General features: G+C 51.9%; 3 protein-coding genes across 6 annotated transcripts; all 3 read left to right on the top strand.

Moving 5' to 3' along the window:
• Positions 1–445: 445 nt before the first annotated feature.
• Positions 446–2,385, top strand: LOC121481314 (ribonuclease K6-like). 2 transcript variants are annotated; one of them, XM_041738608.1, is made up of 2 exons: positions 446–543; positions 1,592–2,385. In XM_041738608.1, exon 2 carries the CDS (start codon positions 1,596–1,598, stop codon positions 2,082–2,084), a length of 489 nt encoding a protein of 162 aa, XP_041594542.1. In that variant the 5' UTR covers positions 446–543; positions 1,592–1,595; the 3' UTR covers positions 2,085–2,385. The 2 variants fall into 2 exon arrangements, with proteins under 2 accessions (XP_041594542.1, XP_041594541.1); XM_041738607.1 differs by lacking the exon at positions 446–543 and having other exon boundaries at positions 1,515–2,385.
• Positions 2,386–4,446: 2,061 nt separating this feature from the next.
• On the top strand, positions 4,447–7,922 carry EDDM3B (epididymal protein 3B). 3 transcript variants are annotated; one of them, XM_041738731.1, is made up of 3 exons: positions 4,447–4,696; positions 7,097–7,503; positions 7,685–7,922. In XM_041738731.1, the coding sequence occupies exons 2-3, from the start codon at positions 7,115–7,117 to the stop codon at positions 7,689–7,691; spliced, it is 396 nt and encodes a 131-aa protein (XP_041594665.1). In that variant the 5' UTR covers positions 4,447–4,696; positions 7,097–7,114; the 3' UTR covers positions 7,692–7,922. The 3 variants fall into 3 exon arrangements, with proteins under 3 accessions (XP_041594665.1, XP_041594664.1, XP_041594663.1); XM_041738730.1 differs by having other exon boundaries at positions 4,450–4,696; positions 7,090–7,922; XM_041738729.1 differs by having other exon boundaries at positions 4,455–4,696; positions 7,097–7,922.
• A 4,591-nt stretch (positions 7,923–12,513) lies between these two features.
• LOC121481283 (ribonuclease 8-like) lies at positions 12,514–13,950 on the top strand. Its single transcript, XM_041738554.1, has 3 exons — positions 12,514–12,578; positions 12,754–12,795; positions 13,157–13,950. Exon 3 carries the CDS (start codon positions 13,161–13,163, stop codon positions 13,647–13,649), a length of 489 nt encoding a protein of 162 aa, XP_041594488.1. The 5' UTR covers positions 12,514–12,578; positions 12,754–12,795; positions 13,157–13,160; the 3' UTR covers positions 13,650–13,950.
• Positions 13,951–14,813: the final 863 nt, after the last annotated feature.

Raw genomic sequence — 14,813 nt, 5'->3', positions numbered from 1 at the left:
TGCCCAGGTCCAGAGGCGTCGGCGCTCCCCGCTCAGCTGTCCCAGGGCCCTGCTGCCACGAAGTTGGAGAGCAGTGTCCTGTCACAGCCCTGGGTCATGTCCTTGCAGGGACACCCAGGAGTGCGATCACCCGGCTGGGGAGCTCTGTCCCTGTGCCCAGCACTCCTCACTGCGGCCCAGCTCAGTCCTGACCCTGCGATGTGCCTGTTTATGTGACAGTCCCTGTCGCTCGGTCATGAGCTCCTGAGGCTGGGGGACCCTGAGTGGGGGTAAGGGGGTAACCCGTGCCGGGGGCCCCCACCACACCCCAGGTCCAGGGCCGTGGCCACCGTGGCGTCAAGGTCCCACGGCGGGTCTGGTGCTGGAGCCTAAGGTCAAGGCCGCGGCCCTGAAGCTGCAGAAGGGGAAGGAAGGCCTGGCCCGCCCAGGAAGTGCGTGGGTCCCCGGGGTACTTAGGCCTCCCCGGGGTGGGGTGCAGGCTCGACCTCGGAGTCTGGGGCTGCGTGCGGCCTGGGTGACAGCCAGAGCCTCACAGGACACCTGGTAGGAGGGCGGCTGCGGCCCGGGCGGGAGGGGACACGGGGCCCAGGGCGGACGGCGGGAGGACAGGGCCTTGGGAGGGAGGTCGGGTCCAGGGTCAGTCCCTCGGGGACAGGACGGGGAGGGGACCGGGGTCTGCGGGGGGCACAGTCCTCCTACCTCCTGTTCCTCCTCACGCGGGCCTCAGGCCCTCCGGACCCGTACACTCAAGGCAGTGGGCAGGTGAGGTAACGACCACCAGCCGGTGACCTCCGGTGACCCCCGGGGAGCCCCGGGAGAGCACCTGCCTCTGCGGGAGCCTGAGCCCGGGCCTGGGGGAGCCCCACGGTGGGACCCCGGTCGGAGGTGAGTGCGCCTCTCAGCCCCCCTCGGCCTGGACCCCTCAGGTGTTCTCTGACCCACCGTCTCGCTCGCTCTAAAACCAAGAATAAAAGCTCGGTGTCCACAGACAGATGATGGATAGAGAAGCTGTGGTCTCTGTATACAGTGGGATGTTGCTCAGCCATTAGAAACGACAAATACCCACCATTTGCTTCGACGTGGATGGACCTGGAGGGTATTCTGCTGAGTGAACTAAGTCAATCGGAGAAGGACAAACATGGTCTCATTCATTTGGGGAATATAAAAAATAGTGACAGGGAATAAAGGGGAAAGGAGAGAAAATGAGTGGGAAATATCAGAAAGGGAGACAGACCATAGGAGATTCCTAACTCTGGGAAATGAACTAGGGGTGGGGGAAGGGGAGGTGGCCGGGGGGACAGGGTGGCTGGGTGACGGGCACTGAGGCGGGCACTTGATGGGATGAGCACTGGGTGTTATGCTATATGTTGGCAAATTGAACCCCAATAAAAAATAAATTTACCAAAATAAAGCAACAAAAATAAAGAAAACAAGACTAAAAGCATAATAAAGAATGAAATAAAATAAAGATCAAGAAAGGACCAAGGAAACCTTAAAGGCACAATAAGCACCTAATGGCCGGGAAGGATCATTTTGTTCCTATAGCTCTGACCACTGTGATTCCCTCATTTTCCTCCCTCCTCCTGCCCAGAGGGATGATGCTGCGTCTCCCGGGGCCGTGGCCGCTGCTCCTGCTGCTGCTGCTGGGATCATGGGGGCTGGTGCCTCCAGCTGCTGCTCAGCCTCCAGGCTTCACCGCCGTTCAGTGGTTTCAGATCCAGCACGTCAGAGAGGATCGGGTGCGATGCAGCACTGAAATGCCTCAGATCAATTATCGCCCTAACACATGTAAGGGGGAAAACACCTTTCTGCAAGAGAACTTCCAAAACGTGGTTGCTACCTGTCGACAGCCCAACAGGGCCTGTAAGAATGGCCTGGGAAACTGCCACCAGAGCGCAGGGCGGGTGAACATGACCTACTGCCTTCTCACTGGGAGCCGGCCCCAGTGCACCTACCGTACTACGTACCAGAACCAGTTCTACATTGTTGCCTGTAACAACTCGCAGCCAGGCTACCCTCCCAATCTTCTGCTTCCAGTCCACTTAGACGACACCGTCCCCCTGGGTCCTACACACTTCGGTTAAGACCAAGGTGGCCATCGCGGTCCCTCCCCCTGGGCCAGGCTCTCTCTTGATGTCTCTGCTTTCTCTTTCCTTTGTTGATTCCCATGGTTCCCATAGAAGAAATAAGTAAAGGGCCAAGATGTGAGACGAGAGTAAGGGACAGCAGACACTGGATGCTTTTCAGATTGGGAGCTCTGTGTGATTGGAAGGAAGGCAATAGGGCAGAGGGCCAAGAACGGCCCAGGCCCCATGGTTTTCCTCTTGCAACTTTGGCCAAGCTTCCTTGCACCTGTTCACAGCAATAAAATCACTTTCTCTCGCATTCTAAGGACTGTGAGTATGTGTGTTCGGGGTCCCTTTCCCGTGGTTGCCAGCTTGGAGCCACCTAGGTTGCCTTTGCCAACATCCTCAGGAGAACCATTTGGGCCTCAGTTCACCTTCGTTACTCAGGGACCCAGGGCCTCTGCCACTTGTCTCAGCCTGTGTCCCTGGGACTTTGGAGCAAGACAGTTCTCCATCCCTCCCACTCTGCCCAGGGCTTTGACATATTTCCCTTGAACCCATGGCCTATGTTTACGGGAAGGTACCACAGGCACCTCCGTGGTACTTTCACACACAGGCTCTAACGCTGACAATGACACATCTTACATCCTTAGTATTGGCTTCCATATGTGATCAACTAATGTTTTAAATATAAATTAATAGGGGATCCCTGGGGGGTCAGCGGTGTAGCGCCTGCCTTTGGCCCAGGGCGCGATCCTGGAGTCCTGGGATCGACTGCCGTGTCGGGCTCCCAGCATGGAGCCTCGTTCTCCCTTTGCCTTTATCTCTGCTTCTCTCTGTCTCTATGTCTATCAAGAACAAATAAGTAAAATTTTAAATATATATATATAAATAAATAGGAATAGGGTTAACAATGCACTGTAGCCCTAGAGTCATTTCTCCCATGATCTATTGGATTGCATGACGAGAAAGCATAGATGAAGAAAAGAGAAAGCATTGGGATCTAAGAACATTTTGGCCTTACCCAAATTCTGAAATATTACAGAGGTTATGGTGTTTGGGGACCAGGGAGTGAGTTTAGATATTGAAGGACTGGGGTGGAAAATTAGGCTGGGGGCACCTGGGTGGCTCAGTCAGTGAAGCATCTGCCTTAAACTCAGGTCATGATCTCACGGTCCTGGGATCGAACCTCTCCTCGCTCCCTGATCATGGGGCGTCTGCTCCTTCTTCTGCTCCTGTCTCCTGCTCTCTGTCTCTCAAATAAATAAATATTAAAGAAAAAAAAAAGAATTTGATTGGGGTTAAGCATTTAGGTCCTAGGCACAGGAGAGGAAAAGTAATTTTTACGGTACCATTCTAGGTTCTTGGCTAAGAGGCACTCCCCGCATCATAAAAAGGCAGTTAATAGAACAAAAACTCTTTTAATATGTCATAAATCCAGGAGCCCTACAGAACTCTGAGACTAAGTAGCAGCTAGCCAACTGAGGCTTATGGACCATGCTGAGTGAAGGAAAGGTTAGGGGTCTAGGGCTTTAAAAGGGGAAGACAATTCAGAAGCAGGTGAGAAGAGAAAAGGATTGGCAAACAAAATTTGCCTTCCCAGGCACAGGAGTCTCTCAGATGAAAAGTGATCCATTGGGACACCCGGGTGGCTCAGTGGTTGAGCGTCTACCTTTGTTTGGCTCAGGGCATGATCCCTGGGGTCCTGGGACTGAGTGCTGCATGGGGCTTCCCGCATGGAGCCTGCTTCTCCCGCTGCCTGTGTCTCTGCCTCTCTCTCTCTCTGTGTCTCTCAGGAAAAAAATGAATAAAAACCTTAAAAGAAATGACCCCGTAAGAGCTCACTTCCCTCTACAGGGCCCCTTTCTATGCACGTTTCCCTCCCACAGGGTCAGCCTTACTCTGCTTTCAGAACCTCTTCTGCTCTGCACTGTCTCCACATGAAGGGCATGAGTGGACCCTTCGGCCTGAGGGCATGGGCTGGGGGGCTGTCCCCTGCTAGCCACAGAGTGTGTGCAGCCCTAGTTTTACTTTTGTATTTCATCCATAACATATTCCTAAGTGGCATCAACCTCTCAATTGTGCTTCTCTTCAATTTGTTTTGGCTGTTCTACGGGCTTTTGGCTCTTGCCCCTCGGGATGAAGATTCCACATTTCATAACTCAAGGGTTGTTTTTTTTTTTTTTTTTTTTTTTTTTTTTTAGCTTCCCCGAAGTTCCTGAGGAGGGGTTTTTCTTCTTCCCCGCTCTGAAGTTCCTGTAGAACATAGCCTAGACATGCAAGAAATTTTCTCCACAAGTGTTTATGGAAGCCAGTCTAGGAGATGGATCTAGGCTTGTCTCCTGGGAACTCCAGGGTTAACCCTGCCCAGGGCCTTATCACTCTTCTGTGCCCAGAAGTGAGTCTTTGATATTGGACACCTGTGCTCCAGGCTATGCTCAGAGTGAACCCAAGCGCTCTGGATGAGAAGACACGGGAGCAGGCTCACAGGCAAGGCTGGCCCCCGCCCCCACCACACTCCTCATCAGTCCCAGTGCTCACCTCTCACGACTGCCCCTTTCTTCACTGCTGCACACTTCCTGGCTCTCTACTCTTCAGATCCACGTAGTGATTTCCTTGCCCAGTGACACGTAAGTGCTGGATCTGAACAGGGGGAGTCAGAGTTGGGGTTGGTGTCGAGGAGGCTTGAGAGGAAAGGCCCGGGGACATGGAAGGGGCCTCAGTGAACCTGCAGGCTGTAGAGTTCAGATTGGAAAGTGACCCAATTTCTAAGAAGCAAAGACCTGAAGTCAACTCAGGATTAATCCCACTGGTGGGATCTGTCCCCTCACCCCCTTCGCCCCTACGCCCACTGCCTCCCCAGTCTTCCCAAGGATGATACATTGAGGCAGCTTGAATCCTGGTCTTCTATCCTGGTGAGGCCCTGTAGACAAGGTGGAGCGAGCCACCAACGTGAGTGCGCCGACTTGACATCTATGCCTCATACAGCCCTTGACACGCTGGAGGAGGACAAAAATTTCCTTCTTTCTTTCAAGGTTCTTCCAGGTAGTTTCAGAATTGGGTTGACAGGGATGTCTGGATGGCTCAGGTGGCTCAGCACCTGCTTTAAGCTCAGGTCGTGATACAGAGTCCTGGTTTGAAGCATGCATTGGGCTTTTTCCTCAGTGAGGACTCTGCTTCTCCCTCTCCCTCTGCCCCTCCCCCGACACATGGTCTCTCTCTCTCTCTCTCTCTTTCTCTCAAATAAAGAAATGAAATATTTTTAAAATTAAATTAATCAAAGAATTAAGTTCACACAAGACAGATTTAACAGGAGAAAAAAACCCAAGTTTTCTTATATGCTCATAAAGCCCCAATAGTGACAGTGTGATCCCAAAGAGATGACAGAGACAGACAGTTTTTAGACATTTTAAACAATGAGAAGTTACATTTGCTAGGAATTGACAGGACAGTGAAAACAAATGTTTGAGAATTTTAATCAGTGAGGAATCCGAAGCAGATCTGAGCTGAGCTAGTAGGTTAGTAAAAAGAAAGAAAGTTTGTTTACACAGCCTTCCTGGCTTTAGAATCCCTGTGTCTGGTGGGTGCCTGGCTTGCTCAGTTAGTGCAGCATGCTTCTCTTGATCTCAGGGTTGTGAGTTCAAGCCCCACTTTGGGCAAAAAGCTTACTTAAAAAGTAATGTAAGAAAATTAGTAGTATTCCTGTCTCTGGTGATAAGAATGTCTTTTATTTCTTAGGACAGGAAGGGTCCCTTTCATATGAGAGGTCATTTTCTACTTTTACGGGGACAGAAGAGGGTCTGAGGGTCCTCGCACTGGCTGTTTTCCTAGTAGCTTCAGGTCCCATAATCAAATGCACTGTGACACCTTGTGGGGGAGCCAGCCCTGGGTCCCAGCAGCAGTCTCAGAAGTGCTCTCACGAACTCGTCTCATTAGACTCAAACAGGTCTGCGAGGCAGCTATTACGAGGCCCATCGGAGGACTCGGCGCTCAGAGAGCTGAGATCCCGATTAGAGATGCCCTAGGACCCGCTGTACTCCTCATGGTCAATGAGGACAGAGAGCGGGCTCATAGGGGAGACCTTCCCACACAAGCCTATGCCCTGACTGTGACCAGGGGAGTTCCCATGAGGGCAATTTCAGGCTTGGCATTTAATTGATTAGAACAAGATTTCAAATTTCCTATACGATCCCATTCTTTTTTTTTTTTTTTATGATAGTCACAGAGAGAGAGAGAGAGAGGCGCAGAGACACAGGCAGAGGGAGAAGCAGGCTCCATGCACCGGGAGCCTGATGTGGGATTCGATCCCGGGTCTCCAGGATCGCGCCCTGGGCCAAAGGCAGGCGCCAAACCGCTGCGCCACCCAGGGATCCCTACGATCCCATTCTTAACGACCAATCCAGATGATTTACAATCATGACCCTGAGGGAAATGGCCTCTGAGAAGGATGTGCACAGTCAGAAGTGACAGCGGGCTTCACACAAGCTTTGGGGAAGTTGATAAGGAGTCAGAATTTGATAAGCACCGTCTTGCAGATCAGTGTAACTGTAGCCTGGGATTTCAGTGACCCGAAGCCTTCTTGCTCGAGAATTATCACCCAAGTGTTCACCCATCTTCCGCATTTCCTTAAGAGGTGACAATGCTTTCCCCTTCACAGCTCTGAAGCTTGAAAATACCAATTTCCCTTAGAGCCATGCTCCTAGAGGGTTTATCTGGGCTATAGAGCAGAGTTAACGAGAGGGTGACTGGTTCCTCGGTTTGGGGGGAAGAGCAGGCGGACGGGAGACGTGTGAACTTCTCGTGACAACCTCCACCAAGTGTTGACCGTCTTGTGTTTGTCTCACTCAGGCTCTAGCGTATTTTCAGCTTTTGTACAGTTTCTCACACAATGAGGTTTATGGTCTCAAGCCTGGGAAGAAAATGGTGACACTGGGCCCCACGTTGGCAGGCAAAGCGATTCTCAGGTGCGAGCCAGCTCTCAGGGCAGGGTGGAGATCATGCTCTCTTGTCTCCTCCCCGTGAGCGTGCAGGTGGCTCTGGCGGCGGAGATGGCATCCTGTCTACCGATGCTCGGCCCTCTCTTGGCCCTGCTGTTTGTGCTCTGCGGGCTGCTGGTCCACGGCCAGAACCTGTCCTGGAGGGCGTTCATGGAGCAGCACTATCTGAGCACAAGCTGGAAGTTCAGCGACTACAAATGCAACGATCTCATGAGGGAAAGGGAAGCTCCAGAGGACAGGAACGATCACATCTTCATCTATACCTTGTGGCACAAAATCGAGCATATTTGCCTCAGGAAGTGGAGAGATCCTTATAGAAATGTATATATATGGGCCCAGCATCCCTTCCTAATACTCCGGTGCTACCAGGAGAAGAACAGAAAGGGCTACAGAGAGCACAGCAGCTACAGCTACGTGGAATTCCACTGTGGCGGGAACGGGTATGTTGATGGCATAGAGGACATCCGGGTGGTACACATCAAAAAATAGGAGAAGAGTGAGTCCTCCCACACCCCAGGGTGGAGGAGCGTGACCAGTGCTTCCCAAGTGGTGGCCCCTGCCTGCCTATGTCAACAGCCCTCACACCCCGTTCCCTTACGTTGATGTGCCAATGTCTTCCAGCTACTGAGTTGCACACCACGTGGCGTCGTCGGAACCGCCTGCATGGTTTCTCTGCCTCCAGTACCCTCTGCCCTCCTTTACCTGGTTTGCTCTTACCTTTTGTTAAGATTAAGCTCCATGGCAGCCCCTGTGGCACAGTGTTTTGGCGCCACCTGCAGCCTGGGTGTGATCCTGGAGACCTGGGGTTGAGTCCCATGTCCGGCTCCCTGCATGGAGCCTGCTTCTCCCTCTGCCTGTGTCTCTGCCTCTGTGTGTGTGTGTGTGTGTGTGTGTGTCTCTATGAATAAATAAATAAAATCTTTAAAAAAAAAAACTTACACATTAAAAAAAAAAGATTAAGCTCCCATGGCTTCTCTCTTTACTGAACCAAGGAGTTTCCTGAGAGTGACTCTCCTTACTCCACCCAAATGGAATAGTCTTCCCTTCCCTCCATGAATTCCATCATTCCGACGTGTAGGACATTGATCTACGTTAGGTGTGTGTGATTAGTGTTGGTCTTACAGGCTGCATGATATTGATTATATTTGCATATGATTTGTGCAGAATGTAGGCTTAAGGTCTGTGTTATGGACACATTCGTTAAAAGTGTTTCTAAGAAAATGCAGGGATTTTAGGCAGGTTAAGGCGTTATGTTTCCTGGGAATAATAAATTACGTGAGCAGGAATGAGCTTATCTGATAATAATCATTTTCACTAGGCAGAGACGTAGAGTGGGATAAAGGACTTTAGAACATAACCTTCCTGAGGGTCGCCGGCGGGCAGGTGGGGGGCAGGATGGGGTAACTGGGTGATGGACATTAAGGAGGCCCCACGATGTAATGAGCACAGGCTCTTATAGGAGACCGATGATTCACCGACCTCTACATCTGAAACTAGTAATACTTTATACATTAATTAATTGCATTTAAATTAAGAAAATAAAAACTGTAAGCTTCTTCAAGAACGGATCTTATAATTTACATTTTGTGGGAAAAAAACAGGAAGTAAATCGCAGAAGGAAATGTTGAGGACACAAGTAAGTAACTGCTGAGAATTCTGTTTGCTAAATGGGCAAGAGAGATGCAGAGAAAGATAAATCTTCACTTCAGATAATTACGCCTCAAGCAGGTACGGGGAGGAGAAATACTAAATATTAGAGTCCCTCGTGTCTTCAGCCTCCTGCATGATTGAATGACTCCCGTGTTGAAACAGGTAGAGAAAAGACCCAGGTAACAGCATTTCCAGCGAGGTGGCCGTGTTCCTTGTCCTGAATGTTTGGCCTTAATGAGTAGCCAAGGAATCCAGGTTGGCCATCATGTTCCAAGAGCAGCTCTACAGCTTTGCGATTTTGAACTGCACCTGGGCTTGAGCAGAGACCGGGAGGTGACGACTTATACTAACCAGACTCACAAGAGATCAGTGTCAATCCAGTTGTTCCCTATCGATGCTCAGTTTATGGAAGAGGAATACTGACTGTTTGTCTCAGTTGGGAAAAGCTGCTTCCAAATGCAGTGGCATGGGGCACCTGGGTGGCTCAGTCGGTGAGGAGCCTAAAATTCAGCTCGCGTCATAATGTCACGGTCATGAGATCCAGCCTCACAGCCAGCTCTCTGCTGAGCCTGGAACCTGTTTGGGATTCTTTGTCTCCCTCTCCCTCTTCCCACTACCCCTCCCCTTGCTCACACAGGCTCTTGCTCTCACTCTCTCTCAACATGAAAAGAAAAACAGCCAAACAAGGTGAAAACCAAATATAATGGCCTAGTTTGTGGTAGCATATTCGGGTTTCCTGGAGTTATATTTCACAGTGGTCTATTCAGGCCTCTCATAAGTTTTCACAAATATCTCATTTAAAAACTCTAAAAATTCCTTTTAAATGAAATAAAATAAATAAAAAATAAAATAATCAGCATGCTAGACTACAACAATGAAGGGAGAAAAACTCCACAGTCCCTACTAACCTTGTGGTCTACCTGGGGGGTCTTTTAATCAAGAAATCATATAAAGAAATGCATAGTTATAAAGTAACTTTTGAAAATTCAAATTAATATTTTTAAAAGGTACACATAAAAAAAAAAGAAATAGGTACACGTTTGTACAAAAGCATTTAATTACTGGGGCAGAGAAAGGGGCGCCAGCCTCACTGGAGCGAATGGAGGTAAGACAGGTGACACTGTACCTGACAGCTGCAGAGTAAAGAGGAGGTAAATTTTATGGCTCTTCCCATCAAACTACTTAAATCAAAAGGGACAAGGGAAGAAGGGGGATAATGAGAGGAAGAGGAAAGGGGACATCACCCAAGGATGCCTGAAATAAGTCAGCATTTCTACTCCTATGAAACAAGATGCCTTAACAACAAATATATAGGTGATGACAACAATGAATAGCAGTCATGAGAAAGTAACACCAGGATATTTTAAAAGTATTAAATACTAACAATTTAACTTACAAACCACAAAATTTACATGAGATCTCTGTATATTCTCTCCAAACAATGTGTTCTGGCAGCCTGGGTGGCTCAGCTGTTTCGCATCTGCCTTCGGCCCAGGGCGTGATCCTGGGGACCCGGAGTCAAATCCCGCGTCGGGCTCTGTTCATGGAGCCTGCTGCTCCCTCTGCCTGTGTCTCTGCCTGTCTCTGTGTGTCTCTCATGAAAAACTAAAAAAAACCTTTAAAATAATAAAAGAGAAGTCGTTTTGGCGATTCTGGGGGCCCTTGGTTGGCTCAGGGGGTGGAGCATGTGACTCCTAACCCTGGGGTTGTGATTTCGAGCCCTGCCTTGGATATAGAGACTACATGAAAATAAAATATTAGAAAAATAGTTCTTTTGGCATTCCGTATGAATTTTAGAATCAGCTCAACCCCCAGGGGTTTTGATTAGGATTGAGGTGACTGTATAGATCAATTTGGGGAGCACTGACAGCTCAATAATCCTGAGTCTTCAGACCCATGGACATAGGATGGCTCTGTTCCTTACATCCTCTTGGCCAAGCATTTGGTTTTTAGTATTGAGGGGGTGAGGATGTCCCAAACTCTGGAACCTTGGCATGAAAAAAGAGTCTCATCCACCTGTTCCCATTCCTGGGATGAACAAGGAGAGCGTGGAGCTTTCCCCTGTACCCTCGATAACAGCGAGCTCCACCGCTCCAGTCCCGACCTGTGATGGGAGGAGTCGTGTCGGGGGTGGGGGGTGGGGGCAAAAAAAGGTGGCCCACTGAGCACCGATTCAAGAAATAAAAGACTTAATTCAAGAGGACTGGAAGAACTGGGGACAGGGTCCATCCGTTGGCTAAGGTTGCGACAAGATACCACAGACTGAGTGGCTCACACCACAGAAGTTTATTTTCTCACAGTTCTGGAGGCCACAAGTGCAACATCAAAGCTCTGGAGGTTCGGGTTCTGCTGTGGCCTCCTTCCACAGTTGAAGAAGGCTGCCCTGCTGCTGTGCCCCTGTGGATCTTCTCTGCCCCTGTGCACCCCGATACTTCTCTGTGGTTCACCTTTCCTCCTCTTACACGCTCAGCAGTCACCTGGCATTGGGGTCCACACTGAGGGCCTCATTTCAACTCAATCACTCCTTCAGAAGTCCTAACTCAAGTACAGTCACATTTGAGAACCGATCACACTTCTGAGAATGTGGGGGTCTATGCCTGAGCTGTGGGGGCAGACAATTCAGCACGTAACGGGGGACATGAAGCCGTGGTTTCCCTGAGCCACAGGAGGGCTGCTTGGGTGGCTCCATGCCTTAAACATCTGCCTTCAGCTCGAGTCCTGATCTCAGGGTCTTGGGATGAAGCCCCGAGAAGGGTTCCCTGCTCAGCAAGGAGTCTGCTTCTCCCTCTCCCTCTGCCCCCCACACCCCGCCCCCCCCCCCCCACCTCCCGGCCCTGGCTCTGTCTTTCTCTCAAACAAATGTGCCCGCTTTCCTCTCCTTGGTCTGGGCTTTGCTTCTCTATGGAGGCGCAGGGACGGCCTGGAGGGAGGAGGCAGAGGCCTTCCCTCCCCTGCACTTGTGAGACCTGAGATCATGGAAGAGACCTGGCCGGGAGGGGGCCGCTCCCTTGGGGTCTTGCACTCTCTGTCCTGCGCTGTCCTGGGGCAGCAAGACCAGAATTCACCACCTGAAGGAGCACAAAGTGCCAAGTGGCTAAACCCCAGTCCTGAGGACGTGGGTGCTGGGGGGCACCCAGGGTGGGGACGTGGGCTCTTCACTGGGAATGGGGATCAGCCCCCCGTGGAGCTGAGCACACCCGGGCACGCCCCGGCCCGCTCCCCACAGACTCTGTTTCCTGGCATCCTTGACAGATTCCTAGGCAATTCTGATGGGAGGCCTGGGCTGGGGGGTCCCGCCGGGCCCGGGGGGGGCGTCTGATGGGGTGCTCCTCTGCAGGGGGCTTGGGGTCCTGGCAACTGCGGACGTGCGGAGGGGGACACCTGCCCTAACCCGTGTGGCTATAGAGGAGGAGACGTGAGAGCCAGCCGAGCACACACTCACTTTTTGTCCTCTGTCCCTGCGCCCAGCGCTCCTCCCTGCGGCCCAGCTCAGTCCTGACCCTGCGATGTGCCTGTTTGTGTGACGGTCCCTGTCGCTCGGTCATGAGCTCCTGAGGCCGGGCAGCCCGGGCCGTGGCCCAGGACCCCGAGCAGGGGGGTAACCTGTGCCGGGGGCCCCCACCGCACCCCAGGTCCAGGGCCGTGGCCACCGTGGCATCAAGGTCCTGGGCGGGCCTGGTGCTGGAGCCTGAGGTCAAGGCCACGGCCCTGCAACTGCAAAAGGGGAAGGAAGGCCTGGCCCGCCCAGGAAGTGCGTGGGTCCCCGGGGTACTTAGGCCTCCCCGGGGTAGGGAGCAGGCTCGACCTCAGAGTCTGGGGCAGCACACGAGGCCTGGGCGACAGCCGGAGCCTCAAAGGACACCTGGTAGGAGGGCAGCCGCGGCCCGGGCGGGATGGGACCTGGGGCCTAGGGCGGCCGGGGGGAGGACAGGGCCTCGGGAGGGAGGCCGGGCCCAGGGTCACTCCCTCGGGGACAGGATGGGGAGGGGACCGGGGTTTGCAGGGGGCGCAGTCCTCCTATCTCCTGTTCCTCCTCGCAGGGCTCAGGACCCCGGGACCCGGACACTCAAGGCGGTGGGCAGGTGAGGTGACGACCACCAGCTGGTGACCCCCAGTGACCTCCAGGGAGCCCCGGGAGAGCGCCTGCCTCTGCGGGTCCTGAGCCCCAGCCCATCAGAGCCCCGCTGTGGGGTACTGCTCGGAGGCGAGTGCACCTCTCAGCCCCCCTCGGCCCCCACCCCATCGGGTGCTCTCTGACTCTCTGTCTCGCTCACTCTGAAACCAAGAATAAAAGCATAAAAAAGAATGAAATAAAATAAAGATCAAGAAAGGACCAAGGAACCCTTAAAGGCACAATAAGCACCTAATGGCCGGGAAGGATCATTTTGTTCCTATAGCTCTGACCACTGTGATTCCCTCATTTTCCTCCCTCCTCCTGCCCAGAGGGATGATGCTGCGTCTCCCGGGGCCGTGGCCACTGCTCCTGCTGCTGCTGCTGGGATCATGGGGGCTGGTGCCTCCAGCTGCTGCTCGGCCTCCAGGCGTCACCGCCGTTCAGTGGTTTATCACCGAGCACGTCAGAGCGGGTCCGGTGCGATGCAGCACTGAAATGCCTCAGATCAATTATCGCCCTAACACATGTAAGGGGGAAAACACCTTTCTGCAAGAGGACTTCCAAAACGTGGTTGCTACCTGTCGACAGCCCAACAGGACCTGTAAGAATGGCCTGGGAAACTGCCACCAGAGTGCAGGGCGGGTGAACATGACCTACTGCCTTCTCACTGGGAGCCGGCCCCAGTGCACCTACCGTACTACGTACCAGAACCAGTTCTACATTGTTGCCTGTAACAACTCGCAGCCAGGCTACCCTGCCGATCTTCTGCTTCCAGTCCACTTAGACGACACCGTCCCCCTGGGTCCTACACACTTCGGTTAAGACCAAGGTGGCCATCGCGGTCCCTCCCCCTGGGCCAGGCTCTCTCTTGATGTCTCTGCTTTCTCTTTCCTTTGTTGATTCCCATGGTTCCCATAGAAGAAATAAGTAAAGGGCCAAGATGTGAGACGAGAGTAAGGGACAGCAGACACTGGATGCTTTTCAGATTGGGAGCTCTGTGTGATTGGAAGGAAGGCAATAGGGCAGAGGGCCAAGAACGGCCCAGGCCCCATGGTTTTCCTCTTGCAACTTTGGCCAAGCTTCCTTGCACCTGTTCACAGCAATAAAATCACTTTCTCCCGCATTCTAAGGACTGTGAGTATGTGTGTTCGGGGTCCCTTTCCCGTGATTGCCAGCTTGGAGCCACCTAGGTTGCCTTTGCCAACATCCTCAGGAGAACCATTTGGGCCTCAGTTCACCTTCGTTACTCAGGGACCCAGGGCCCTCTGCCACTTGTCTCAGCCTGTGTCCCTGGGACTTTGGAGCAAGACAGTTCTCCATCCCTCCCACTCTGCCCAGGGCTTTGACATATTTCCCTTGAACCTTTGGCCTATGTTTACGGGAAGGTACCACAGGCACCTCCGTGGTACTTTCACACACAGGCTCTAACACTGACAATGACACATCTTACATCCTTAGTATTGGCTTCCATATGTGATCAACTAATGTTTTAAATATAAATAAATAGGGGATCCCTGGGGGGTCAGCGGTGTAGCGTCTGCCTTTGGCCCAGGGCGCGATCCTGGAGTCCTGGGATCGACTGCCGTGTCAGGCTCCCGGCATGGAGCCTCGTTCTCCCTTTGCCTTTATCTCTGCTTCTCTCTCTCTTTGTGTCTCTCATGAATAAATAAATAAAACCTTTTAAAATAAATAAATAATGTCTTCAATAAATATAATGTTCCCATGAAAGTTCTAAGAAAAAAAAGAAAGTTCTAATAAAAAGATACATAAGGGGGGAACCCTGGGTGGCGCAGCGGTTTAGCGCCTGCCTTTGGCCCAGGGCGCGATCCTGGAGACCTGGGATCGAATCCCACATCAGGCTCCCGGTGCATGGAGCCTGCTTCTCCCTCTGCCTATGTCTCTGCCTCTCTCTCTCTCTCTGTGTGTGACTATCATAAAATAAATAAATAAATTAATTAATTAAAATAAAATAAAATAAAAATAAAA

This window comes from Vulpes lagopus, chromosome 23 (genome assembly GCF_018345385.1).
Source record: "Vulpes lagopus strain Blue_001 chromosome 23, ASM1834538v1, whole genome shotgun sequence".
Lineage (NCBI taxonomy): Eukaryota > Metazoa > Chordata > Mammalia > Carnivora > Canidae > Vulpes > Vulpes lagopus.
The sequence above is the reverse complement of the archived record's forward strand: the minus strand, read 5'-3'. Positions and strand labels throughout refer to the sequence as shown.

Excerpts from the sequence above, each read along its gene's own strand:
- LOC121481314 (XM_041738607.1), top strand. The coding sequence starts at position 1,515 with ATGGCCGGGAAGGATCATTTTGTTCCTATAGCTCTGACCACTGTGATT.
- EDDM3B (XM_041738730.1), top strand. The coding sequence starts at position 7,115 with ATGGCATCCTGTCTACCGATGCTCGGCCCTCTCTTGGCCCTGCTGTTT.
- LOC121481283 (XM_041738554.1), top strand. The coding sequence starts at position 13,161 with ATGATGCTGCGTCTCCCGGGGCCGTGGCCACTGCTCCTGCTGCTGCTG.